The sequence below is a fragment of the Eimeria necatrix genome, genomic scaffold (assembly GCF_000499385.1).
Source record: "Eimeria necatrix Houghton genomic scaffold, Enh_scaff1, whole genome shotgun sequence".
Lineage (NCBI taxonomy): Eukaryota > Apicomplexa > Conoidasida > Eucoccidiorida > Eimeriidae > Eimeria > Eimeria necatrix.
The window spans coordinates 27,394-54,518 of NW_013651811.1; the positions used below are offsets into that span (position 1 = coordinate 27,394).

The 27,125-nt window shown below is 51.5% G+C and overlaps 5 protein-coding genes across 5 annotated transcripts; 2 read left to right on the forward strand and 3 right to left on the reverse strand.

Moving 5' to 3' along the window:
- Positions 1 to 884: 884 nt before the first annotated feature.
- On the forward strand, positions 885 to 5,911 carry ENH_00026400 (hypothetical protein, conserved; the record flags this gene model as incomplete). The annotated part of the gene is made up of 7 exons (XM_013577981.1): positions 885 to 1,781; positions 2,131 to 2,202; positions 2,378 to 2,506; positions 2,711 to 2,830; positions 3,002 to 3,127; positions 3,395 to 3,779; positions 3,960 to 5,911. The coding sequence occupies 7 exons, from the start codon at positions 885 to 887 to the stop codon at positions 5,909 to 5,911; spliced, it is 3,681 nt and encodes a 1,226-aa protein (XP_013433435.1).
- A 241-nt stretch (positions 5,912 to 6,152) lies between these two features.
- On the reverse strand, positions 6,153 to 6,962 carry ENH_00026410 (RNA pseudouridylate synthase, putative; the record flags this gene model as incomplete). Its single annotated transcript, XM_013577982.1, has 1 exon — positions 6,153 to 6,962. The coding sequence occupies one exon, from the start codon at positions 6,960 to 6,962 to the stop codon at positions 6,153 to 6,155; it is 810 nt and encodes a 269-aa protein (XP_013433436.1).
- A 6,717-nt stretch (positions 6,963 to 13,679) lies between these two features.
- On the reverse strand, positions 13,680 to 18,129 carry ENH_00026420 (OSJNBa0017P10.9 protein, related; the record flags this gene model as incomplete). The annotated part of the gene is made up of 7 exons (XM_013577983.1): positions 13,680 to 14,254; positions 15,791 to 16,001; positions 16,167 to 16,290; positions 16,653 to 16,929; positions 17,128 to 17,472; positions 17,601 to 17,751; positions 17,944 to 18,129. 7 exons carry the CDS (start codon positions 18,127 to 18,129, stop codon positions 13,680 to 13,682), a joined length of 1,869 nt encoding a protein of 622 aa, XP_013433437.1.
- A 3,720-nt stretch (positions 18,130 to 21,849) lies between these two features.
- ENH_00026430 (ribosomal protein L33, putative) lies at positions 21,850 to 22,655 on the forward strand (the record flags this gene model as incomplete). Its single annotated transcript, XM_013577984.1, has 3 exons — positions 21,850 to 22,016; positions 22,272 to 22,463; positions 22,634 to 22,655. The coding sequence occupies 3 exons, from the start codon at positions 21,850 to 21,852 to the stop codon at positions 22,653 to 22,655; spliced, it is 381 nt and encodes a 126-aa protein (XP_013433438.1).
- A 1,073-nt stretch (positions 22,656 to 23,728) lies between these two features.
- On the reverse strand, positions 23,729 to 25,168 carry ENH_00026440 (hypothetical protein, conserved; the record flags this gene model as incomplete). Its single annotated transcript, XM_013577985.1, has 1 exon — positions 23,729 to 25,168. The coding sequence occupies one exon, from the start codon at positions 25,166 to 25,168 to the stop codon at positions 23,729 to 23,731; it is 1,440 nt and encodes a 479-aa protein (XP_013433439.1).
- Between the last annotated feature and the right edge of the window lie 1,957 nt (positions 25,169 to 27,125).

Genomic DNA, 27,125 nt, shown 5'->3' on the forward strand with positions numbered 1-27,125 from the left:
ACTGGAACTATGACAAAAAAACCACTAAAGAAGTTCAGCCTTATGATTTGGGATATTGGAAGTAGGAATAAGTAAACATTTGGCCAACTACAAGGGGCACTGGGGCCCCCAAGGTACCGTCTCAATTGCACTGGGGCCCCAATAGAGACCGAAAGAAGAAAAAGAATAAGCATACAAAGAAACGACGAAAATAAAACCGCCCTAGTTCAGGGGGCTGCGTTGGGTTGTGTATACACCTCAGCTGTCCATTGTTTGACGGGCGGCCGCCCGGCGGTTTTCATCGGCCGCGCCAAGCATGTGGTGCTGCGCCTGCAAGCGCTTGATGGCTGAATCTCCCCCAACTCAGAGAATAAGGAAATTGTGTTCGTGAAAATAAATGAAAAAATAAAATGGATCTTGGCTTCCCCCTAACTGTCGTTCGAAAGCGAAACTGGCGTTTTTTGGCACGCAGACACTTTGGAGCACTGCTCCGGTGAAGCCCCTGCGTTGTCTACTTGTCTTTCAACTTCCTAAGAATTGACTAAAGCCCTAGACGCTGGTTATCAGCACCCCAGGGCGCGGTAGTTCGTACTTCGCGGCTGCTGCGTTTCGCGCCATTTCGCTGGATCGGGACGGTCTCTCTGCCGCCGCTGAATCTGTAGGAGGTTTTGAGGGCTTCCGATGAACAGCCCGACAAAGATTTAGTGTACATTTATGAGGAGCTTGTTGCTGCAGGCGTTCGAGAGGAGGAAGCCTTCTCAAAAGATTGCGGATGCCGCTGGGAAGGCGCATGGCGGGGGGCGTCGTACGCTATTCGCTTTAGAATTTGTGTATGAAGCAAAGGCATTGACCTTTATGGCCAAGAGATTCAGACAAAAAGGACACTGGCGAAATTGTCTGGCAGGATGGCGGTGGGGGCCACCTGCGAGGTGAAAGACGGGGAACCCTCACCGTCCCCTACTGCTGCTCAGACTTCGGCAGCAACAGTAGCAGCACCAGTAGCTGTAGCCGCAAAAGCACCTGCCGCAACAACAGCAGCAATTGAAGCGACAGATGCAGTCGCAGAAGACTTTTTCGAGGCAGTTTCTGCCCATCAACGGGAGCAGAGTAGGCGAGGCGCGGCTACGAACACACCTCCTCTTTCCCCCACCCCCATTTCCGGTGGAAACACGTCAGAAGTCAGATTAAGTGAAGATGGGAAACATCCGCTGGAAAGTGATACATCGGGAGGTCACGCAGTACTACAGTTTTCTGAAGGCGCTGCACCTGTGAAGGGACCCAACGGAGGACACCCCTTTACTGGCAAGCAGCCTCCACAAAGGCCCCTTTCTGAGGAATGCATTCAGAAGACCCTGATTCAAGGGCACACTCAGGTGGCTTTCCTAACGGCGCCAAAAAGAGCCCCAGATCCTCGCTGTTTCAGTGCCAGAGCCGCAGAGGCGGCTCCGTGTGAAGCCCGCGAAGAGGCCCCTGCTGCACTCCCCAGCAGTAGTAGACTAGCTGAAAAAGGCATTGCGTTGGCAGCTTCGTTTCCAGAAGCTGTGCCCACAGCACTCCAGCTGCCGTTCACTGAGAAAGCAGCTCCCGTGAAGGCTGCCGTGGGGACGGCCGGGTCACCGGATGCTTCCAGCATTGCGCCTCATTCGACTTCGCCAGCTGTCAGCATCGTCGCCACACTAAATGCGAAGAAACAGCAGAAAGAACAGAGGAAATGGCAAAAAGAAGAGCAGCAGTATCAAGCGCATCAGCAGCCTGAGGGGAAAAAGACACTTCTGCCACTTGATTTGCAGAAAGCGCACGCTGTGAGTTTGAATTTTTGCCTAGCTGGTATCGCGCGGTGTTGCTACACATGCGAATGCTATTTACTCTACCTCTAATCGGTATCTGCTGTAGCACGTGTTGCTGTCTTCATACCTGCTGTCACTCGTGAAAGTACGGTGGAATAAATACTGCTTCTCCTGCTACGCCCTTTGCTACTGCTGCAGCAACGCATGCAGACAATTGATATTCAGAGGGGGACGGAGACTCCTGAAGGCCCTCTAACGGTAGTAAGTCAATCACTGTGCAGTGCAACGCTATTTCCTCAATGAGTATCTTAGTTCTTCTCCCCCTCATTCGTGAGTTTCACAGTTTTAAGCTGATTATTCGCAGGCGCCCGACGAAGACCTGTTGGACCAACTGCACCGACTGTCCACGAAAATTCAAGCTCAAGAGGACGAAAAGGTAAACGTATTGGCTTTTCGGGGTTATCGAACTACTGTTTTTTCGGTCTTGAAGGAAGCGTAGGGCCTGGGATCAATTCAGTATCGGAAGGGGCTTATTTTCAGCGTGGCTCATCGGACAGTTCAGGTCTCAGAGAGTAGGATTTGGGGTTGAGGGTTTGGAATTTACGATGCAGCGTGTAATGGCGGAAGAGAGCTTCCAACTGGAGCAAATTCTCAAACGACAGTACCACGCGGATATCCGACAAAAGTCCGAGCAGAATAAGCAGCTGGCCCTTGCAAACCAAATCCTTCAAAAACAGATTGTACGCCAACAAAAGCAGCATGCGTGTAAATAGGGTCGGACTTGCCTGTGGACTGAAGTCTCCAGAGATCATTAGCAGAGATTAAGGTTCTGGGGCTCTGTGGCTGCAGTTTGAACGAGCTAGAATATCTTCAACCGAGGAGTAAAGGAGGCAGTGTAAGTAGGGCTTGCAGCATTGTAATCCTCTGCGTTTGTGTGGGTTCAGGAAAAGTTGAGTACGGAGTGTGAAGGTCTCCGTGGAGCAGTTGCGGTTGCCGAGGAGGTCTTATCAGATTTCTTTCACCGTCAAATGCGACCACAACTCGTGCTGTCGCCCGTCAGCCAAGTCAGCAGATAACCCGCTTTCGCCCTCAGCTGTACATGTAGTTAAGTGCACTTGCATGCTTCCGGAAACTTTCACGGCGTCATTTCTGCTCTATTGGAAATTGAGCATTGCTGCAACAGAAGGTTTAGCAGCAGCCTGGTTCGAGGGAATCGGTTTGGTGCTTCGCTGTAGGAAGAGGAGCCTGCTTCGCCTCTTTCTCCGTATTCTACCGTCGAAGGAAGGTTCAACAAGTTGTTTTTAGCTCTAAATAGGGCATTGACGGCAGAGAGGAGCACACTCGACACACCAACACGACAAGTAATGCGGCACGTACAGTCATGCCAAGCGAAGCATGCGCATTCAGGCGGTTCGTGTGTCATTTATCCTGCATGTACATGCAGGCCAAATGGTGTAGTCACCACAGGAACTTCAGCGCTACGTTGTGTGTTCCGATCAGAGGTTTACGCATCAACGTAAACGTCTGATCGGATCCCGTCACTGTTTCTTTGTGCAAGCAAGGGCAAAGCAGGCTAATTTCAAGACCTTAACAGGCTACTGTAACTTCCACGCCATTTTTTGTTGCAGGACCTGCAGCGGCGACTGGAAGCAGCAGCAGCATTTTGCCGCGCAACCTCTGCCGCTGCTGTTGCTGCGGCCAGTTTCTCCCCCACGTCTTCGAACAGGCCACAGCCGGGCACACAAACTGTGATTTGGCCATCTGCGGGGCTCGTCCCTCGAGGTTTCTCTGTAGCGGCTGCACTGCCAGAAATAGGAACTGCCGCAGTAGCAGCGACAGCAGCGGAAGGGGTTGGGTCTTTCAAAAAAGATGTGATTTCCACAAGGCCGCTCGCAGGGGCGGATGCCTCTCACCCTAGCAGCCAGGCCCAGTTGGAGAGTCTGAAGCAACAGATTGAACGACTTCGCGAAAATTTAGGGGCGTTCACAGAGGGATTGCTCCATGCACACGAAAGTAAGATGGCCTTCGGGATAGCACGGTCATTCTGCGTTGGCACGGGGCGCTCGTAATAAAGAGGCAGTGTTATTGTGTGTGTTTCTCTTCATCCATATAAAGCCCACATGTATGCGCATGTATGCATGTATGTAGATGCATTCCAATCTTGAATTGCCTTGCCTTTCTGCATTTTCGCAGGACACCTTCGGACGCACAAGTCTCTCAAAGTGACTGCAAAACCGGAATGGCACCCAGAAAAGGTGGAAGCTTCGAAATATGCGGAGGCTTCCCTCGCGAAACGAACATTTTCTCGGTCCCCGAAATCAGAAAATACGCAATGTGAAGCACTAGAGAAAGAGTTCTTGGAGGCCAAACCGGCTGCAGTGACAACAGCCGCACCTGCAGCAGTAGCAACAACGACAGCGGAAAATATATCAAAAGCTGTTCCCGACAACATCAGCGCCACTATCACATCTGCAACGGGCAAAGCAAAGTCCCTATGGGGTGCTGCTACGAAGGCAGGGTACAGAGGGGCTTCTACGCTGCAGATGCCTTCGCAGGGCGAACGAGTGCGAGGCGCTGTTTTGCTTCCTGCTGCACCTCAGGAAAAGCAAAAACATCAGAAGCAGCGCTCAAGCCCTTGCAGTGCGGAAGGATCTTGGGGATATTGTCTGCCGCCTGGAGGGGGTGCCTTATTAGGGTCGTGTTGTGAAAAGCCTCCAAAGTCTGGGGTGGTGCTTCCGCCTCTTCGGCAGCGGCAACAGAGTAGCAGGGGCCCCTGCACGCGGCAAAGGGTCCCTTCCGGGGGACACTCCGTTTCCATGAGGCATTTTGGAGGGGTTCATCCCTCCGCATCCGCGGCTAGTTTACTGCCAGCCCTAAAACCTGCTGCTTCCGCCGCTGCTTCTGCCGCTTGTAGAGCGGGGCTGGTGGGCTCTGCGTCTGCAGTTGACCTCTCCGTGGTGGGGAGACCTTTGGGGCCTTCCCGAGTGGCTTCTACTTACCCAGTATCGATGTACGCAGGTCCCAGGTACAACCACTATACTGCTGCTGTTGGAGGCCTTCAAGGAGGACCGCTTTTGGGGCCCCTCCCTCTCCCAAGAAGGCTGCAACAACAAGGCGTTGTACCAACGGCAGGAGTCAAGAAGCACTGGGCTGCCCCATCCCGGAGCAACAGCAACAGTAGCGGCAAGGTGTTTAGCCGTACAAGGCGTAGTTGTTCTCCCATCAAAGAAAATAGCGTGCGGGGGACCCTAGAAGAAGAAGCGTCTGCTAGCGGGTCCCCAGCTGCGGGAAACCCTCCGTATTTTTCTGGCGCACATCTCTGCATCGAGTCAAAAGTCAGCCCATCTGCAGCAGATGCTCGCATGCGGGGCCCTCACGGAGCGCGTCTCAGGGGACCTGCCAGGCAAGGCTGTGGACCCACAGGGACCTGGCGGTCAGTGGATGTAGGAGGGTTCCAAGGGGTTTCAAACCCAGCCCTCAGAGGTGCTTCACTCTATGCTGTAACACCTCCCAGAGAGCTGTCACCTATAGGGATGCAAACGATGGATTGGGGTAGAGGTATAGCCCCTTCCTACGGTGAGGGTAACGGAGTGTTCAGCATGGCCTCCGCGGCTAAGAGTGGCACAATGCGTCTTGAAACTGCAGCAGCAGTAGCAGCAAGGTTGATCTCGCCCTCATCAGGGACCTTTGTAAGTTCCTATAGCCAGCCGCCAAGAGGAAAAAATTCCATGGAGGCAATGGCGCATCTAAATCACGCTCTACTGAACCAAAAACAACAACAGGTCTTCCTCACGGCACTCACGTCTCGTGCGGCAGCAACCGCATCAGCATCACGGTGCGACACCGGGACTGTACGTAGTCCGCTTAATGCATGCAGCCCTGTTGATTGCCGCTGTGCTACCCCTCTTTGTGGGAGGTCTCTGCCGCTCTCTACTGTCCCGATGGGGCTTGGAGTACCCCTAGGGGATTCGCGTCCAGCTGCGGGGAAAGTCGGAGGCCCTTGGGGAGCCTGCAGTTTGCTCAGCCCTCTGTGCTATTCTAATCCTCCAGTCAAAAGCCCAAATAGTAGCCGCAGCAGCAGCAACATCCAAAACATACAAAGGCAAAAGGACGACGTAGGAGAATTGTCCCAGAAAAGGCTATAAAGCTCCGCGTGCTCGTTTATCCTTGTATACATGTTTCGTTAAATATTTATTGCGCCACTTACGCAAATACTTGGTTTCTTTCCACAAAAGCTGCACGCAAACTCTGGGCGGATCAAACAGGTAAAGAGCATCGTGTAGCTCTCGGTAGCCCCTAAGCCAGGGACGGCTCCCCCAAGTTGACCTACTCCTGAAGCCTAACCCACGAAGGTCCTACTAAAACAAAAATTCTACAGGGCCGCCCCTATTGGGGTCCCTCTGCGAATGGGGTGAGCTCAGGGATTGTAGGCCAAAGAGGATCGACAATGTCCATGGCCTGCCTCATGTCAGGTGGTAAAGGCGCACATACACGCAGAGTGTCTGTTGTTGTGGGATGGACGCAGCACAGCTCAGCTGCATGCAACAAGGGTCGATGGAAATCCCCACAGAATCCCTTGTTAAGGCTTCTTTGGTGGGCGTCCGCAATGCGGTGGGCGCTGCATAACACACTGCGGGATCCTGATTTTCGAGCCGTTGAGGAGGCCAAAAAGGCTGAAGTTGTGGAGGCATCTCCATACAGAGGGTCCCCAATTATTGGGGTCTTTAGCATTTGAAGGTGCAGCCGAATTTGGTGAGTCCTGCCTGTTACAGGAGACGCTAGCACAACGCTCCACTTCCCATTAAATGTAAGAGGCTTGAACAGGGTGACAGCCCCTCTTAGTTTTCCTGCAACGGCGTGAGTAGCAGACGCATGTACACTCCAGATCTGACGCGCACTCTGCATTCTTCGGCGGTCGCTGTGGAGCCTTCCAATGCAAGATGTGACTGTCATTGGGCCCGTTAGTCCTCCCCGTATGACGGCGAAATAAGTTTTTCTAACTTTTCTCTCCTTAAATTGTTGCCGCAAGCACGAAGCGGCAGTTGAAGTCTTTGCAAGTAGCAGGACACCAGATGTCCCCTTGTCTAACCTGTGCACGACGGCCTCTGCCCTAGGGTTCTCTGGGCCTTCAGCGAGATCCCCAGAAGACCGCTTAAAGAAGCCCTTGCCCTCCGGCGGTGCACAGATGCTCATCATTGTCTCAGGAAGTTGGCTAGATTCCTTAGGAGGAGTGTAGTACGCGATAAGACGGTCTACAACAGAATCCGTGTTGGGCCTTTGTCCCTGTGATGCTGATGGATACGGTAGTATGCATGCGTGGCACAACACAGATCTGCAAAATTTCACGTTCAAAGATTGACTAAGCGGCTCAGAGTATCAGCAATGCTGCGAAAGAGTGCTAACAGGGGCTCGGGGCAACGCCTCGGGAGTCACACCCTACCTGAGACTGGCGGAGTTGGGTAAACAGGTACTCCTGCGGGCTTGTTCACCACAATAACCGCATCATCTTCATGCAGGATTTCCATCCCACCAACATATCTGCTGCAGTATTTAGTGTTTCTCCTTCCAGAAGTGAACTCCCCATGGGTGCCCGCCCATCCCCATGTTGCCTGTGCCTGCAAGGCCCAACTGGGATTTGCGACATGTGCCACAAACGACCCTGGGAACGTGGTCATTCCTCTTGGTTTATGGCGGCGAACCCACGCAGTGCAGTAAATGGAAAGGATGAACAGCGGCACGGATAAGGCCGGGAGACGCTGGCAAGCATCCATCGGTTCTCGAGCATTATGCTGCGTCTAGAAGCATGTTCGTGTTTCAAAATAGCCCCTTAAAGGTATTTTGGCCAAGAAGGCATTCACTATGGAAGAAGAAGTTTTCTTGCCAGCAAAATAGCACGCGTTCGGAGTATTTTAAAGAAGGATCGAGCTCTGATCCGGCAACAGGCCGCACTTAGAAATGGTGTGAATGCGGAAGCAGAGGACAGGCCACACTTGAGGGCTCGAGCACCACAATTTTCATCCCGCACAAGACTGTTCAGTTGCTTTGAAGGGGAAAAGGCACTGCCGACAAGCGGTGAGCAACGGTCATCTGCTTCTGCAGTTCAGCTGTTAGCACTTTAACCACCCTTATTTGTGTTTAGTAAACTTTCCGAGAAGGAAGATGATATATACGCAAATATATATGCATATTTAACATATGTTCAAACACTGTTTCCGTGCTAGGAGGGCCAAGGGCCCCGTGGAACCGAAGGCCCCATGCATTTTGCGAGGTGGCTGGCCTTTTAGATTGTGAGGTACACACAAAGAAGCTTGACGGAATGCAGCAGAGGCCTATATGTTTGATGCAACGCCGAAGTAATGCTGTGCTACCCTAAGCAGCTTCGTCAGTATTAGAGGCATTTTGAATGGCCCATGGTGCTAGCATAGTCTACAGGTGTCGCAGAAGCACCCTAGCATGCAGTTCCAGCGACTCTATCCAATACAGCATGACGTAGATACTACAAAACAAATTCCACAACTAAAGGAGACTAACACTGGTTTCTAGGAGAACAAGGAGCACGGACCCTTCTGGTCTTGCGCTGCAGGCACGGTGAGGGCAAATGAATTTGATAACGGTGCAGTAAGGAACCCCCACCACAGGTCCACGATGGAATTTTTTTAAACAAAAAACTGACCTGGAGGATTCGATGGGAAAAGCGACGAAGGAGAGGTGCCTCGCGCAAAACGCATACGCAGCAAGTGGCTGGAAGTGTTACCCGTTGGAATAAGGTCCACTCAAGCGATTACAATGCCCACACTTTGCAGAAGAATGTGTATATGGTGCTTCTGGGTGAATGATTAGCTAGACCGGGCGCTGGGAGAAACTGGTGCATCTACAGGGGAGCGGGTGTGGATCAGCATGGATGACGGGCTGCAGAAAGTACCCCTCCTGTGCCTGGTTCCAGGCCACTACGACTTTCCCATCGACTCGTTTGTACTCTTTGTTTTCTTGGATTAGGTATTCCGATCGGGAATGTGGGCGATCCCCCCGCAGCGAAATTCCGAAAGAGCGGATCCCCTGGCGACCCCGTCCCCGACCAGGATTCCAGGACTTTGATGAGCTGTACCCGAGATTGGGAAAATCGAGCCTGATCGGCGTGGCAAGATTACCGAGGCGTTGGAGGAGGGGTTAGCAGCAGTGTTGCACCGCGAAGTGAAGCAGATACGCGTTCTGCTTAATCGAGCGCAGATGACTGCAGCGCCTTTCACACCAAATGCCTCTCTTCTAAACAGCGCCACGGCTACTTCGCATGCCACGCGCTCTACTGCAAGAGCGTTAGATCAGGACCTTGGCACTCCTCAGGATATAAACAGCCTAATTAAGTGGAACGGAGCATATTTCCAATCGATGCGATTCTACTACTTGTGAAACGATTCTAGGGTAGAAGTGAATCCGTGGACCCCACGGTAAGTAATGGAGCAAAGTAAGTGTTATAAGCAGCTTTATATAGGCTGGAAAAGAGCAGCCCGAGTTATTGCAAGTGCACTAGACGCTTAGCGGAGCAGACGGTGCCTTTTTCAGTGTGCCACAAAGTCAGAGCGTACCTTGTTCAGTTGCCAAAACATGACACAATGGATAATAATTTAGAATGTTTTACTAAGATCAATATCAAGAAAATGTGCCACGCCTGGGGCAATTATCTTCAGACATGCGAGCGTGGGGGCACGTGGAGTCGCGCTACGGCCTCGACTTGTGTAGCTACTTCGCTCGAAAGCGAAGTAGCTACATGCCAAGGAGGCTATAAGCACAGTTCTTGTCTTCATTTTCCTTTCCCTTAGGCTCAACAACAATACCTTGCTTTGCGCGTGTTTTGGTTGCTTTCTCAGAATCGCTCTTTAGCCAGGAAATGGGTCGTGGGGCAGTCGTCCCCGTAGCCAATGCATCCAGGAAAATCGTTCTAGCATTACAAGTTCTCTTAGGTTTGTTCACATGCCCGAGAAGCCTTTATAATTAGTGTGCGCATCTTTTACGGATTTGCTGAAGCGAGGTAAGCCGTGTTCACCTCCTGCATAGCATGCCTCGCTGGCTGTGCCGGTGCATTCTTGTTCCAATAAGGCAGAAATAGCAGCGTAAGGCCTCGCTTTTGTCACTCTCCTAGTTCTTGGACAGTAACACTTTGCGATGTCTCTTTCAGTGCGCGTGTGATTGCTCACACCATCTGTAGTGCATAGCACTACTATGTTGCACCCGTAGAACCTCAAAAGATTGTTTTTCTACACATAAAAGGCATTATTAGAGAAGCTATAGCTAGAGAAACCTGGCTCTTGCAGCACATTTAGCCTGGCGCATTCATCTGGAAGGCCAGGGATTGAGGCTAGCTGTGCCACCGGTGCAGCGTGGGGGGACTCTCGCATACCCAGGGAGACCGAAGTTCCTGGGGAGGCCAGGACTTTAATCTTCTTGCTCTTAAGGGTCCATTTGGGTTTCTTTGTTTTTACTGGGCTTGCAAGTAGCTCTGTAGCGAGAAGGGAAACCATGTCGAAATGCTGCTGGGCCGCAATAACTACAGTGTCCCCCCTCGGCTCAGGGTTCTTGCTTCCTTGGACCCGTGGGGCGGTGTCCCGCATCGGTGCCGGCACTCTCGCCATCCCCGATCTCCGGGTATTCACAGACACGTCCAGTTTACACATGCTAATTTGCTGATAAATTGGGTTAATTCGTTACTACCTTCCCTCGTTCAGCGTGTTAACCTCTTATACGTCACTGGTTAGCTGTCTTCTTAAGGTCACCTGTAGTGCGCAGGCACTACAATCGGGCTTGCTGGTGATCTATTGTAGTGCACAGCGCCTAGTGCTGCGACTACGCTGCTACCTGCCCCTCGAGCAGGGCCTACAAACGGCACCTAACGTAGGCCCATTTCCTGGAAACTATAGCTTATTTTATCGAAATACAATAATTCTTAAGTTTTTCAAAATCTGTCTGTTCGATTCATCCCACTCTGGGAGCTCGCCTCCTAGGCCCTATGGGGAGGAGGCCTGCACTGGTGCCAGCGCTGTCGCCAGCTCCAGTCTCCACACATTTTCCACACATTTCACGTATGCATATTAACTCATAGACAATTTGCCTTACGTTTATCCTAGTAGGAGGGTCCTGTCGTCCTCCAGTGTTGCGACCCCTTGTAGGTCGCTAGCTAGCTATCGTCTCTAGGTCACTAGCAAGCCCCATTGTAGTGCCTGTGCATTACACCTCTAGACGATAGCTAAATCATGATCTGTAGGCGGTTAAGAGGTTGAGACGCAGATTGAGCCCTGTAACCTCTTACTAGTGAAGTACAAATGCAACTTATTAACAAATTAAGATGTATAGACTAGAAATGCCTGCGAATGCTCTAAGATTGGGGCTGCCGACAACGCCGGCACAGGTGCGCGTCACATCCTCACCGGACCAGCACAGCAGGAGCATGTTTGAGAACTCGAAACAAAACGGTCTTTTTAATACATTTGTACACGTTACGCGACCGATGCGTCGGTAGTAGAGAATAATTCTTAGAACGCCCGAGTTGTGGGCAATGCAGCTTCGTAGGCGCTGCAGAGAACGCAGTGTACTACATCACCAGCAAGCCCTATTGTAGTACCTGCACACTACAGCGGCAGCCACTGCTTTTGCTCTCAGAGTTATTTTCGTAACATCGCCTGCATGTGTTCTGTCACTCCTTTTTACTGCCAAGTCTCCTCGCAAACTTTCAGTCCTACCGTGGAAGCGTGTACTTTCTGTTACAGCCATTAGCAATGCCACCACGCCATGCTGGTAGTATATGATTATGTTCGCATGATTATGTATCCGGATCATATTTTCTTCTCCTCGTTTAGGCCCCGATTCGCCCTCTAAGCTCCTGTAACTTGGGTCCGACCTGCAGCTAAATTGTATTTGTTGCAGATCCGTAATCGAGCTGTGACACTTTAATTAGATGCGTATTTTCGATTGCCTAAACCATCATGCTTGTCAACCATGGTAGCCTGAGCACAGATTGGAGGAGAGGTTGGGCACATCCACCCATTAGCTCACAGTTTCGGTATTGGTCGCTTGTGGGAGGTGATCTTGTGGCATCAGGTTTATGGTGGCCTCGTTGCTTAGCTGGACAAAAAATAACGAAACGTCGTGGTCTTCCGGGCCCCTTGGTGGCAGCTCTACAAGTAAGCTGTCTGGGAACACTTTCTTCTGCATCTTTGAGGCATCAAGTACCTGCTTGCGAACCCTAGGGATCGTCTGACTGCGGCGACTCCTGCATCTGGGCATAGTTGCGGGTGGCGGTTCACAATCGCAACTCATACTTGCCTGTTTCGCTTTGCAGGGAGGTGAGACTGTTGGTGGCAATGCGGGTTTGTACAGTATGGACATACCTACAATGCTCGGCCAGAATACGCTCCAGGAGCCCTTACGTCCCCTCCAACAGTTATATTGTTGTTGAGTCAACTTGCAGTGGGCCAGTACGGTGGTGAGACAAGGCAATGCCCCCTCCAGAAAAGTGCTGTCCTGCTCCTGACCTAATATTTCCTTGAGTATCACCCACTCGCTGGCCCTGTGGTGCCCCTTGTTTCGTTTTCGAGAAGGGCGAAGTGGTGTACCGCCTTCATCCTGGACCTTAACGTGCCAGCGTGTTGTAGGCCTGTTATGGACGAGTTATAAAGGTTTTCTGTGGGCGTTTTCTCTGCTCGTTCTGCTTATTTGTTCGTGTGATTGGAAAATCACACCACCGCAGTGGGATTGCAAAACCACCTCATGGTCATTATGTAGTGCACAGCTCCTACTGCTGCGACTACGCTGCTGCCTGTAGTGCACAGCACGTACTGCTGCGACTACGCTGCTACCTGCCCCCTCGAGTAGGGGCCTACGATAACCGTCTACCAGCGGCGCATTTCCTTGAAACAGTAATCCGAATATCAAGAAATACGTTTGTTCATAGTTTTTCAAAATCTGTTATCTTTAAATCGCCCCCACTCGGGGTTCTCGCCTCCTAGGCCCTGTGGGGAGGAGTCCTGCATCGGAGCCGGCGCTATCGCCAGCACCAATCTCCGGGTATTTCCAGGCACGTCTAGTGTATACACGTTAACTCGCCAACAAGTTGGCTTACTTCGATTTTAGTAAGAGGGTCCTGTATTCGTACAATGTTATGACCTTTTGTACGTCACCGGCTAGCTATCTTCTATAGGCCACTAGCAAGCCCTATTGTAGCGCCTGTGCACTACAACTCCCCTCCTTGGCGGACTGAACAGACCTACCCAAAACACATTATTTTTACTCTTTCAATCTCTGTTCTCTTCTGAAGCTGACGCCGTGAGCGCATGCGGTGCGCAGCTCTCCCTCACCCCTCCTCGTTGAAGGTTGCCCGTCCTGCAGGCGGCAGAAGGTGACAGGCCCAAACCTCTACGCCTCGGAAGGACCAAGATTGTTTCGAGCCTGAAGACGTCTTCGTTGGCAACGGCCCCAAGCGCGAAGCAAAGCCGGGCAGCCTGTAAGGTGGTGAGCGGGCTCCCATGTGGCTTGATCTTCAGGGGTCCCGCGCCACTTCATAAGGTACTGGGCTTCATCTCTCGAGCCGCGCTGGTCCATAATATAATCGAATTCATACTCCTCTGTTGGATTGCCTGCTGCATCGCGGATAGTAGGCCAGGCGGCATCGGCTTCCGGGAGAACCAAGTCGGGAGGGCAGGGACGGTGGGGAACTAGCTGCGAAACGAGGAAATCGTTGTGGCATTCATAGGTGGGAGGCAGAACGAGACGGTAACCGACGGTCCCTATGCGTTCGATGACTAGAAGGGGTCCGCAGTAGCGGGGCTCGAACTTAGGGCAGCGGTTGAAAGGCGGTAAGTGCTTGCTACTGAGCCAGACCTTGTCTCCCACTGCATATTCCCCGGCTCGGCGCTTTGTGTCTGCCTAGTACTTCGGCTGCCATTTTGCCTTCAGGATGTGACTCTGTGCTCTATCGCAGAGCTGCCGGAAAAACTTAGTCATCATTGGAGTGAGCGTAGGAGCTAACGCGCCGACGATATCAAGGTTCGCAGCAGTCAACGGATGCTCGCCAATCATGACCTCGAAGAGAGAGAGCTCGGTGGAGGAATGACTTGTTGTGTTGTAAGCAAGTTCCAAGGCCGGAAGCAAACGCTCCCACTCGCGTTCGTCAGATTGGATGTAGGTACGAAGCATCTGCTCCAGTGTGCGGTTAGCTCGTTCAGTTTGACCGTCGCTTTGCGGATGGTAGGACGAGGACATGGCGCGCTTGATGTTAAAGCGACTACAGAGTTGTTGCCAGAGATCCGACTGAAAGCGGGGGTCGCGGTCCGATATAAGCACCTCTGGAAAACCGTGATAGCGGATAAGACGGTCTGCGAGAAGCTCGACGGTGTCTGCTGCTGTGAATGACTTCTTTGCAGGAACGAAATGAGCCATCTTGCTGAGGGAGTCGGCCATCACGAGAATCGGATCGTGCCCTGTTGTTGTAAGGGGAAGATCTATGATAAAGTCAAGACTCACGTGCGCCCATCGGCGAGAAGGGATGAGTAGCTGTTGAAGAAAGCCTGCAGGTTTCTGGTTAAGGGACTTTGACGCTCAACAGTGAGTGCATGATTCAGCATAAGCAGTAGTGTAGGCGCGCATTCCTGGTCAGTAGTAGTGCTTGCTGAGAGCCGCAAAGGTCTTTTTCTGGCCTCGATGGCCGGCTGTGATATGGTCGTGATGTGAATGCAGAACTTGAGTAAGGAACTCAGGGAATTGTGGTACGCAGATGCGCCACAGTCCATGAACGCGGATGTGCAGGCAAGGCTCCACGTAGCGGAAGGTGAATTGGCGATTACGAAACTCTATTTGCACAGCTTCTCTTGGTTGGTCTGCTGCGGCTTTGTAGGGAGCGCGAAAAACGGGACACTTCGAGTAAGCTTGCGGCCATTGGCGCACATCAGGAGTGTCAGCTGGTGTCTTCGTTGTAGGGGTAGGGAGTTCCACCTCTGGATTGGGTTCCGGCGGCGAGGGTGAAGGTACGGACGGCAGGCTGCGTCGTCTGGGTCGTCGCGAACGAATTCCGGCCAGCTCCCTGTAGCTGGCAGGCCGACCACGAGTGCGAGGAGCCGCGCGCGTTTGTGCTACTGCAAGCATCAGGGGTGTTGATGATGTGTCGTGCGAGCAGGTGTTAAAGAGACCGGGAAGGCGAGACAAGGGACTTGATTTCGCGCTCCTTGAACATAGGTGATGTGCAAATCCCGGAAGTCGGCGAGGAAGTCTAACCAGCGGGCGGTGCGTCCGCGCAAAGGCTTCGATGCTTGGAGGCGTTGGAGATGGGTGAGAGCTTGGAAATCTGTGTACACCGTTACCTTGGAAACACGGAGCAGATGAGACCACTTGTCCAGGGCCGTGACCAACCCCAAGAGTTCATGATCGTAGTTCGCATATCTCTGTTGTGTGGGGTTCATGACTTGGCTGAGGAAGCCGATGGGCTTGCCGTCTTGTTCCAGAACTGCTCCGATCACATGGCGTCCGTGTATACCTCGAAGGGTTTCGTGGTGTCGGGGACTTGTAACGTAGTGAAGTCGATTAAGCGCTGTTTAAGCTGCCGCACCGCTTACATGTGAAGTACTGTCTATTTGAAACTAACGTCTTTACGCGTAAGATCAACTAGCGGCCGGGCGACGTCTGCATAGTCCGGTCCATGAACATACGACAGTAATTTATGGTACCGAGGAACTGGCGCACCTGCGTCTCATTCTCCAGCACCTCGGGCCAATGCCGTATGGCTTCAATTTTGTCTTCTGCACGTTTTATCCCCGTAGCAGAAATGGTATAACCCAAATATGTAATTGATTGCCTTGCAAACTTGCATTTGCGGAATTTTGGGTCGAATTAATGTCTAAGAAAAATACTTAGGGCTTGTCGCAGGAAGGAAAAGTGCCCAGAAAGATCGGGATTATAGATAAGTACATCATCTAGGTACGCAACAGCGCCCTGCCCCAATAAAGGTTGTACATTAATGTTGGCCTGGAACGTAGCTGGAGCACCCTTAAGGCCAAAGGGTATTACTTGGTACTCGAAAAGCCCGACAACGGAACGGAAAGCCGTCTTCCAACGGTCTTCCTTAGCTATACGTATTTGATGGAATCCTGCTTCAAGGTAGAAAGTGGAAGCATACTTGGCGCCTCCCAGCTTCTCCAGAATGGTTTGAATGGGAGGTAGTGGTAAGTCAGGGGCTATCGTAAGGGCATTTAGAGCCTGTGGTGGTTAACAACCATATGCACATTCCGCTCCCCGGAGCCATCATCACGTTTGTCTACCATTTTCGTAGGAGAGCAAAGAGGTGAATAGGTCCAATCCAACCAATGTCCGATAATTTAGCTATTTCCTGTTTGTGGAATGTGAGCGGACCTGGGGTCATACGGTATATCGCAGATTTTCCTGGAAGTTTTCCAGGCACCAATAGGATATGGTGATCATGAGGGCGCTTCGGCGGTAATCCTTTAGGTAATTTATCGGGGAAGACCGCTCGATATTCCTGCAACACCTGGATAATCTCACGTGGAACAGCCTGCGCCTCTGTCGAATTTATCCATTCGTCGGACGAGTGTGCTCGAGTTTTGCAATAGACCAGCGAGACTCCTCGTCACTCTCCGCTGCCACCGAGGAGGTTGAGGCCAAAGGACTACGCCGGCCGGAGAACGTGGGTTGATTCCCAATGAACGCGCAACAAAGCGCGCCTTGCCATTCATCCGACAGCTTAGGGGCACTGCCGAACCGGCTTCGGGCAAAGCCAGTATGAACTGCAAACCGTGCAATGGAGCCCTCAGATCCTTTGTGTCAGCCGCCGCCTGACGAACGAGCGACGTTATCCGCGCCTTCGCCTTAGTCTTCGCGTGGGACTTATACCTCCTTGGAGGCGGGCGTAGGAATATAGCTGCTTCCTCGGATGACATACCCGCCACTTGTTTGGCCAATATCTCATATGCTTGCTCCGCTGGGGTCCTTGGGTGGACTACAGTGGGACTGTCATCTTGCAGCGTTGCTGCACCAGTCCGAACGACCGGTAACTCGCACCACTGGCCATTCACATAGGTTCGAAGTTTGTCAGACTGAAAATACCAGGCCACCTTGTGTTCCGTCAGCCAATCCAAACCCAAGACTAAGTCATAGGGAACGGTTCCCACTAAAAAGTCCGCGGAAAAGCGTGCATGTCCTCACCACAGCGTCAATCCCGTCACAACCCGATCAATGCGTAGTTGTGCACCTGTAGCGACGGTGAACCTATGTTCTTTTGGAAGTCTCCGCACTTTCAGCTGCAGTCGTTCGACTGTTTTAGGACTAATGAAACTTCTCGAAGCCCCAGTGTCCAAGAGAGCCTCACAAGGAGTCTCTGCGAGCTCAACGCGAAGTACCGCCGTCGCACCGGCACAACACAGCGCTTCCCCTTGGTCGCAAGGCCCTTTCGTGCAAGTCTCCCTCCACGAGTGTGGCACAATCTCTGTCGTGTCTGACCTATAGCCGTCTTCTGTTGCCTCTGCAGACTTCCTGCTGCTATCCGTCGTCGCGTCCGGAGTCTCTTCACTCAGGATCGACGCTGACCCAGACTCCCACCGCGTTTCCGAAAGCGGCTGAGTCTTTTCCGCGTGCCCATCGCTCGTATTAGTTCTTTCCGCTGTACGAAGGAGTTGGTTTCCCCACTCAAGGGAGACTGGAATGGCATTAGGGCCTGTCGCTACCGCACACATCATCCCTTTGCCATGGCTACGCGGCCTAGAACGCTCGTCTCCAACCACGCCTAGGCCCGCACGTTTAATCGTTCCGTCGTCTCACTGCTAGGACGGGTGGGCGCCCTACTGGTCTTGTCCACCAGCTCGGGCCGGCCTCGTTCATACGTAGGACAATCCCGAGCATAGTGTCTCACACCGCCACACTTCTTGCATATTTCCCCCGGACGTCTGGTACGTTTCCCTTTGCTGGGGCAGACACGTGCCGTACTTCCGCGACCCTGAGACTCAAAGCAGTTCGCGTGGGCTCCCATAGGGCGATTCTCAATTTCCTGGCGCCCACGGGGTCCATTAGCTTGGATAGCATTCCTAATGGCTCGACTGGTCCTTTCTCGGAGCTATGGCACGCTCTGCTTGGGTTCGTAGAGGCGTGCTGGGGCTGTCGCCGCTTGCTCCCACGACTGATACTTCACCTGCCCGTTATTGGTGATTAGGAGGTGAAGGTCCGTCGGTAGCCCGGTGCAGTAGTAGTCACCGAGTTCGTCGGTGGCGACATCCAAACCACGCTCCGCTACAGCCGCAAACCGGTCCGTGTATTCCTTCGGGTTACCATTCCACCGTACTTCAGCCAACTTCGTTAACAATTGACTCTGCTGCATTGTTTTGTCAAACCGCTCCAAAAGCCTGCGCTGTACTGTCGCCCAGTCGCTTAGGTCGATAGTTCTCCGTAGATACATCCAATACGTTAGAGCCGGGCCCACAAGGGTCTATAAGTGCATTTCCGCACTCGCGCTGTTCCAATCCCATCTAGGTGTACCGGCGCTCGATGCGCAGCAGAAAGGCCTGCATAGTGCTGCCGTCTCCTGGTAGTATGGGAAATGTTGCGCCGGATTCCACGGTCCCCCCTATAACAGTTCTTATCACACTCATAGCGGACTAGAATTGGTCCCACGTGACGAAGGGACTGTCCCCTGGCATAACATTGGTCATAGGCATCTCCTGCGGGGGCGCCTCCTTGTGCCCATGCGGCCGCTCTGCCACGGTGGGCTTCGGTGTCGCATTGTGATGAGGGGCTGGCATCCCGCTCGGCATTTTGTTGACTGACATTGTAGAAGTCTCCTGCGGTGTGGGGCCGATAACGCGTCCCTTGCGGATATGCATCCCTTACCGAGCGAAGATTTCTAGGCATGAGTTATTAAAACATAGTATTTTTACTTCTAAGTCCGGAAAGAACGGATATCCCCCCAAATGTAGTGCACAGCGCCCACGGCTGCCACTACGCTGCTACCTGCCCCTCGAGCAGGGCCTATGAACAGCACCTAACTTTGGCCCATTTCCTTGAAATAGTAGCTTATATATATCAAAATACAGTTATTCTTAAGTTTCCAAAATCTGTTGTCGTTCGATTCTCCCCACTCGGGGTGCTCGCCTCCTAGGCCCTGTGAGGGGGAAGCCGGCGCTATCGCCAGCCCCAGTCTCCACGCATTTTCAGGCACCTCTTGTAGTGCACAGGCACTACAATGGGACTTGCTAGTGATCTATAGATGATAGCTAGCTAGCGACCTACAAGGGGTCGCAACACTGGAGGACGACAGGACCTTCGTAAGACAAATTGTCCATGAATTAATATGCATACGTAAAATGTGTGGAAAATGTGTGGAGACTGGGGCTGGCGATAGCGCCGGCACCAGTGCAGGCCTCCTCCCCATAGGGCCTAGGAGGCGAGCTCCCAGAGTGGGACGAATCGAACAGACAGATTTTGAAAAACTTGAATTATTGTATTTCGATAAAATAAGCTATAGTTTCCAGGAAATGGGCCTACGTTAGGTGCCGTTTGTAGGCCCTGCTCGAGGGGCAGGTAGCGGCGTAGTCGCAGCACTAGGCGCTGTGCAATACACCTCTGGCGTATGCATATTAATTCGCAGACAAATTGCCTTACTTTGATCCTAGTAGGAGGGTCCTGTCCTCCTCCAGTGTTGCGACCCCTTGTACGTCGCTAGCTAGCTATCTTCTATAGGTCACCAGCAAGCCCTATTGTAGTGCCTGGGCACTACATAGAAGGCCTGCACGGGTGCCGGCGATATCGTCAGCACCAATCTCCTGGTATTTACATGCACGTCAAGTGTGTACAAGCTAATTCGCCGACAAATTGGCTTACCTCGATCCTAGTAAGAGGGTCCTGTCCTCGTTCCGTGTTATGACCTGTTGTATGTCACCGGCTAGCAATCTTTTATAGCTCACCAGCAAGCCCTATTGCAGTGCCTGTGCACTACACATTAGGTCAATCTAGCCCCATGACGCAGCCACACGAAATAGGTTCTAGAGAAGACACCGCAGTAAGCATTCTCCTACTCACCACATACTGATCCCTGTCACTTCGCCGTCAGTATAGAGTCGCTGTCCATTGTATGCAGTGAATGGATTCGCCTTGTGCGAACGGCGCAGCTACTGGCTCACCCGCTCAACCTCAGTTAAACTAATGAAACTGCACGAAGCCCTCATGGCGAGAAGCCCTTTACATCTATGCTCCAGTATTTTAAATGCAAATTTTGCTATCATATTTGGACTGCCGAATGAGGCCTGACATAGAGCCGCCGCTTCCGTATTCAGCTGCTCAGACCACCAGTTCAGGGTGGCGCTTGCTCCTCAAGCGCTTAAGGCGTCATGAGTTCAGCCCTTGTCATCAGAATCATGGCTTTTTACGTTCAGTACTTGCAGTAGCTATCTCGCTGCCTCTACACACAAGTCCACCCTTGTTATCAGAATCCTGGCTGTTCACGCTGTTAGCACTTGGAGCAGCTACCTAGCCCGTTTCTAGACGCTACCTCGGTGCCTCTACACACAACACAATTTAGATTCATTTGTTGGCTTCAACCCAGCGGGCGTTCCCTGTATCTTGTAGCAGGATCTTCTGTTTCCCGCTAGAAAGGACTTACGTGTCCCTCAGCCGACAGCGTTCAAACAGTGGCATCTTCTGATGCCCCTTGAGCTTAGGATGTTCGCCCCTTATGACTATTTTTTGGCGCCTTTGATGCTACCGCTGTCCAGTCCTCCTAAATATCCGAAGGCTACTCGTGAGCACTTTATTGTGCTTTTCTTGTTGCTTCGGAGAAGTAGCACAATTCTTGGTATCATTGCCAGCATCTCTACACCGTTCACAGGTATTCTCGAGCCCGCAAACTCTGTCTGTAGTGCGCAGGCACTACAATCGGGCTCGCAGCTCTCCAGCCAGGGTAACTAGCTGGTGGCCTATAAGATGTCAGCACGCGGAACGAGCGCAGAAATTTCCTACTAATAGCGAATCAGGGCATTTATTTGGATAGCATGTGTAAATTACAAGTGTCTGTAAATACCCTAATCTTGGGGCTGGAGCTAACGCCAGCATCGATGCGGTGCCCTTAATGTCATCATTCTGATAGACATGGTGCACTCATGTTTAGGTCCACTACGACTCTGCAGGTATCAACGCAGTCGCCATACTGCAGGGATCGCCATGTGTGTTCAGCCAGGACCTGAGTCCTATTAGGCACCTCGTCACAAGGAAGTCTGCAAAGAACCTTCGGTGCTTGAAACTTCCTCAGATGGCACATAGATACGGAAGCACCACTTCCCAAAAGGCCAACCTAACTTCTGAGAGGACGTGCGCAGTATCCACTATATCGCTCAACAGGTGCTGTGAGCGCACCAGGTGGGCTTTGAAAATGCTTCGCCTAGTACGAATTGGCCCAACTTCTAATGTCGCTACAGACCAACCAGGCTAACTTAGAAAACCATCTCGATAGCTAGGAGCCACGGAAGTTCAGTGCTCGCGAGGCACTCAGGAGCCCTTTCTCTGTACGGGAGGCGCGAAGGTTCTTTAGGCAGAGATACTGAGGAACAAAATCCAACCAATTTAATTTGAGAAGCATTACATAACCAATTTCAGACGCCGGAGCTGAAATGAATAGATCAAGTGTAACCACTGCGCATGCGCTGCTGGGACTGGATATCCCTCTTTCTGCTCATACAATAAACCGAAAAGCACTTGTTTCAAAATTGATGCTTTTAAGCAATATTTAGCAATCTGCAGTAGTGGAAGGACAGGCGAAGTTGTAACATGGGGAGGGCTTGCGCCGTTGTTCCTTGCCAACGGTGGTGCGCTGGGCGGTCTGTCATTTCTATTCAATTCCTTCATCTTTAGCCGTTGATTTGTTCAGTTAACATATATATTGTTGTCTTGGCTATGCAGGCTACATGACCTGCCCTGACTGTCTCTAACAGCTTGTTTGCAAACCTCGACTCGGCTCTGTCTGCTGTTTGTACTAATTTTGGGGTTTGGCTTACGGACCCAATACCACCATACAGTCCTTTGTTCAACGTCACCTTGATCCCATTATACAATGTTTTTCCTCTCCCCCTGCCTTCTCCGTAGTCGAAGTAAACGTTTGCTTGTACAGCTGAAGAGCGCCGCGCTGTCCAACTTCTTCTATATGACCCACAAATCTCCCAGCAAAAAAAATACAAGAATCGCGCTGAGAAAGCATGATCCTAGGGCTGGAAAGCATGTGTGAGTGGGCCTCTGCGCACTTGACGGATGCTTAAAAGAGAGTTAAAATACGCTCGTAATTTGGAGAGTTCGTGAACACGCAAGCTTCCACACCCGTTGGACTGAAATCTCACCTTGGCTGCTTTGCTGTATGTGCAGCCTCACGAGAGTGGGTGTGCTTATATTTTGTATATATTGTGAGTTCTACTTTGTGAGGCCCACAAGAGATGATCCCTTTCATTTAATTTCTGCCTTGCACCTACTCCTGCGTCTTAGGATGTTCTATGAAACGCGGCAGCCAGCTGACAGCTCGAAGAAGCGTTTAAGCCTTCACCTGCAGAAGTATATCCATTGGACAGGCAGGAACATGAAACTGATGGCGAGGCGGGTCGAGCGGGCCTGGGAATATGGAGCCTTTCAAAAGTATTTCGATGAGAAATACCCAACTCTCACAGACTCAAGGGGAAGGTCAGCCTGTGAAACCCTGGACGCCTGTGAAACCCTGGACCTTGCTGCTGCTGCCTGTACTCTCCTTGGATTTTCGGGTACTTGCTTGTTTTGAGTTCCCGTCGATGCCGAACATTGCTGTTCTAGCTTTTACCCTGAACTTTAAAATGTACATTTCTTTTGTGGCTCAGGAGTTTGCCGCGCATGAAATAACGGAAGGTGTGTTGGTGCGCCTGATTTGGATTGGAGTGGTGTTCGGTGCTGCTGTGCGGCGACGTACACAAATAACTGAAATCGTGTTCGGCGCTGTCACTGTAGCGACAGCCAGAAACACTTGGGTTAGTGCTTGTTGCTGCTGACGCAGCTACTAGACACTTTGTTGTCTGGAGCTGCGGTGGCAACAATGCAAGCCAACAGTTGGAGGTAGCTGATGCAGTGGAGGCTGGGAGTAGCTGGCGCCGTGGAAGCAGCGCACAGCGCACATCGTGGCAGCGTTGGTATCGTAGACGGACAGCGCTGTGGGTGACTAACGGAGTCCGCGTACGATGCCACTGCTGACGGGAGTTGTTTTATTTTGCGTAAATTGGAATGGGTATTTCGTTGTGTTTTCAGATAGATGTACACATGCAGACAAAAACACACCAACTCACATGCATGAGTTTCTTCTCAAGATATCTCCAGGAATTTGCATCGCCACAGATACGAATGAGTAGGTCAAAATCTACGCCCACAACAGAATTTTGCATAGAAGTGATAGAGTTGCACTGACGCACTCTCGAAATTCGCCGTACGAAGAGCGGTTACGCATTAAAATGAAACAAGCAGCAGGCGGTTACCGACAGAACCACACGCCAGCTTGACAATACTGCTGTGGATCTGTTGCGGGTCCTAAAAGTAGAGAAAACGCGAGCTGCGCAAACACCGAACACGGAAGAAAACAAGTTTGCGCATACGTGGAACTGGATCGGCCGACAGAAAGACTACAAAGGCCAGGGTGCTGGAATCAGGAAAATGCCGCTCTGCGTCCCTACGAAGGCACTGCAGCTACTGACGCAGTTGTCGTTGGCGCACCTAGCGCATTCCCATTCCACGCAACACCGTAACTGTCAGTGCAGGTTAATATCTGGCCAGCCTGCGCAATGTGTGGCCAACCCGGGCAACGCGTGACCAGCCTGCCTGCTTTAGTTTTTACGTTGCGTTTTCGTTTATCCCCAACCGGCTGCACTGAGTTTTTCCTGCGCACTTCGAGGGTAGATAATTTCCAACGTCGCAGCAATTTCTGAAGGTTACTGGGGAATGGAATCACCCTGGAGTTGAGCTTGCATGAAATATCCGGCGGCACTCGAAAATATTATGTCAATGCTTCGATGTGCTTCTGCGGAACTCAGCAATACCAGCGGTTGGCCAACAGGGTACTCGGTCGTGAACGGATCAGAATTATTCGTTATTGACGAATGGTACATAAGGAGCCGATATGAGGTCACGGGACACGTCATTACGTGCTCCACCCGGGCTGACACTAATCTTTCTAGAGTAGCTACACAGGTATCCACAAGAGGACGAGGCGGTCTGCGGCGTCCGCCGCCAGTGCTTTGAACCAAGGAGCTAGCCAAGAGATAGGCCAAAGTTGCTGAGGCTTTCGTTCCACTAACGAGAACCAACAATTGCACTTCTGCCTCCTCCTCAGTGGAACCAAGACGGGGGGGCGGCAGGAGCTGTGCTGAGAGGAGCGTCCGCGCCAATGAAAAATGGTGGTGTGCAGCCGCACTGAGACATCCACGAATGCATTCACCCTGCAGCCATTCCTCAAGGTCACTGCTTTGTAAGAATGCCTGAATAGCTGCGTTAGTCATGTGTGCTTGACTTGTGTGAATAAGCACACTCATGCATGACAATTCAACAGACGCAAGCTCTAGCACTGCTGCGCAAACACGAATAGCGTCTTCAGTATCTAAGACTTCAATAATAGTTTCCATCATACGTGCCAGGTCCACTAAATTCTTTAAGGCTTCCGTGAGAGCCTCGTCATCTTCAGAAAGGTTGAACGCAGATGGCTGAACTGTGTGGAGGTTGTGGTATTGGTCCCTTCTATACCAAGGTGTCAACCCCGTGCGCAGTCTAGGACCCGGCATCGAAGCGGGGGCGTCGGCTTGCTGCACACCCGCAGCAGCCCCTTCCTGCTGTTGGGAAGCATCCACTTCGTCACCCTCACGCGGACGCATGTAAACCCCGCCACTCTGCCTTCCAGGGAATTGAGCTGTGTCTGTAGGGTTAGAGGTCGCGGATCTCGCGGAAGGGGCCCCCGCAACTTGACTGTTCCCAGCTGCAACGTTCGTGCCTCTTCCCTCACTGTTCGTTGCCGAAATGCCCCTGCTTGAGCTGTGATGGGGACCGCATGGCTGCAAAAATTCTCTTCCATCAGCTACGCGTCTCACTACGCGTCCTGCGCCTTCTGTTAACCAGCGGAAGCACTGAAAAACAACGAATGTAAGGAGCAAAGCTTCAAGCAAAATTAACGCCTTCGTCGACAGGAAAGTGTGTGCACCACTATGCAGCGTCCTAGACTCCGAAGGCGCATGCCGAAATAACGGCGACTCAAGCAACACCGACCGGCCTGTTGGGCGCTCAACATCAGCGGTCCCACCTTCTCTTCCGTTTCTAAAAAGCGGGAAGGGCGCAGAAGAGGGGACAGCAGCGTCTGAAGGTGAGTACCTGCCGGTCAGCATCTTCACGGAAGAAAAAGGATCGAAAGAAGGATCGAAAGGCTCGACAAACTAAAGGCGTGCAGCTCAAGATTTGGCAACAGTTCTGCTTTCATACAGATTTTCTGTCCTTCTCATAAGCAGCGTGGCATGCAGGGGCTTCAAATTTGCAGGCCGCAATCCTACTTAATGCCCGAGATTTTATCCGGCTCAGTTTCCCCCAGGTACACTCAGCTTCGTCCGACCCCTCTTGTCATCAAGGAGCAAGAGCAATACAGAATTATTTGGTGCTGGTTCTCGATATTTTTGGAGGCCTATCAAGGCGTACAGCCTTTTTTTGCTGCGGCGCCTCAGGAGAAGGCCTTCAAGTGAAAGCTGCCCATGCCACTGGTTTCACCTGCGTCTTGTGTCGAGTGGGGACAGCACGCTGATTACAGACTCACACTTTACTAGAAAGGCATCTTTGAAGCGCATATCCATCGATTTGCAGCTTTTTGAATTGGATCTCACCGCGCGAAGCACCGCACAGGACAAGTGTTGAGTAGTTGCTATGAAATAAAAGCGATCCCAGAAGCAGTTGCTTCGGTGTTCGATGATAAGCTTCAGAAGAAAACTGTTAAGTTATGCCTTACGGTCAGCTTGACAAAAATCGGGAAAATGGTCAACGAACACGCCTGGCCCCTCACTGGAATCGCAGTGGCAAATGATCGTGCACTTGAACTGAACGCTGAGCTGCTCCACGTGATGCTTACTCTGGTCCGTCGCCATAACTTACGTGTGTATTTTGCAACCATATAATCTTGATGATGCTTGGAAAAAAACAAAATATACTGATCAGATGATTCTGGAAATCACAGTATCGACACTGAGTTCTGTCGATGATTATGTTGTTGCACGATTAAGCGGCATGCTTGCTGTTGTTGAAAGCCCCAGTGCCCCGATCATCTCGCTCAACCGTGAATGCCTGCGAAGCGCAATTGCGTAAGCTAAATTGCCTCATCTTCCAATAATTTTCAGTGGATTACCTATTCGCTTTAGGGAGGAATACCGCTGGTAAAGCGAACAACCAATATGAGAGCAGCACTTTAAGCTTTTCCGTCATTCGTCACTTCCCGAAAAACGTATTGTTGATGTAAGTGGAAGCATCTATCTCGACTGAAACTATGGCAGCGTGCTGCTCCGGTGTTGTACCCATGAATGTGCGATTCAATAATGAACGCAACCGAGGTCGTAATTCTAGAGCAGTCAATGGCAAGTCTGGCGAAACAGATAACGTGAAGAAAGAGGCAAACTCACTCTTACAATCAGCTAGCATTGGGCTCGAGCAGTGCGTACGAAGAGTGTTTTTGCCAAGCCCAGGGAGACAAAAGGCACAGGACTCTGCTAAAGTATGTTTTCAAAACTAATTAGACACAGGAAAAAGACATGGGACCTAATGTGAGAAACGGAACACTGCGTTTTTCCGCGTGTGCGTGAACAATAGGTTACGCTTAGCGCGCATTGCTTGGCATCTGCTCGTGTTATCATTTACTTTCAAATCCTTTATTGCGACTTTATTTGCTCGTGCACAGACGCTTTCTGCACAGGTTAGAGGCGGTGTTGGCATCGCTGTTGCGCATTTTCTGAGTTACGAAATCCCACTATATTGCGTTTCTGGTTCTTTTTTCCAGTCTTAACACTGGTAGTAACACTCGTTTTTTGGCAGAGCCAATCAGTTGATGACCAAGCCATGTAGAGGCTCAAATTATTGAAATGGTGTGTACGCGTTGCCTCAAGAGCAACTACCATCTCTGCAATCCAAGGAAACAGCGGCAGCAAAAGAAACCACCAGAAAAGAGTTTCATCTTGCGAATCGCCACTTTGTGCTTTTCTGTCCCATGCCAGTGCGAAGGTGCGAACAAACACCAAGATATATCTGTTGCGTTCAGCTTATTCGTCACAGTCCATATCATGAAACTGCCAGCCTTACTGCTCTTCCCTC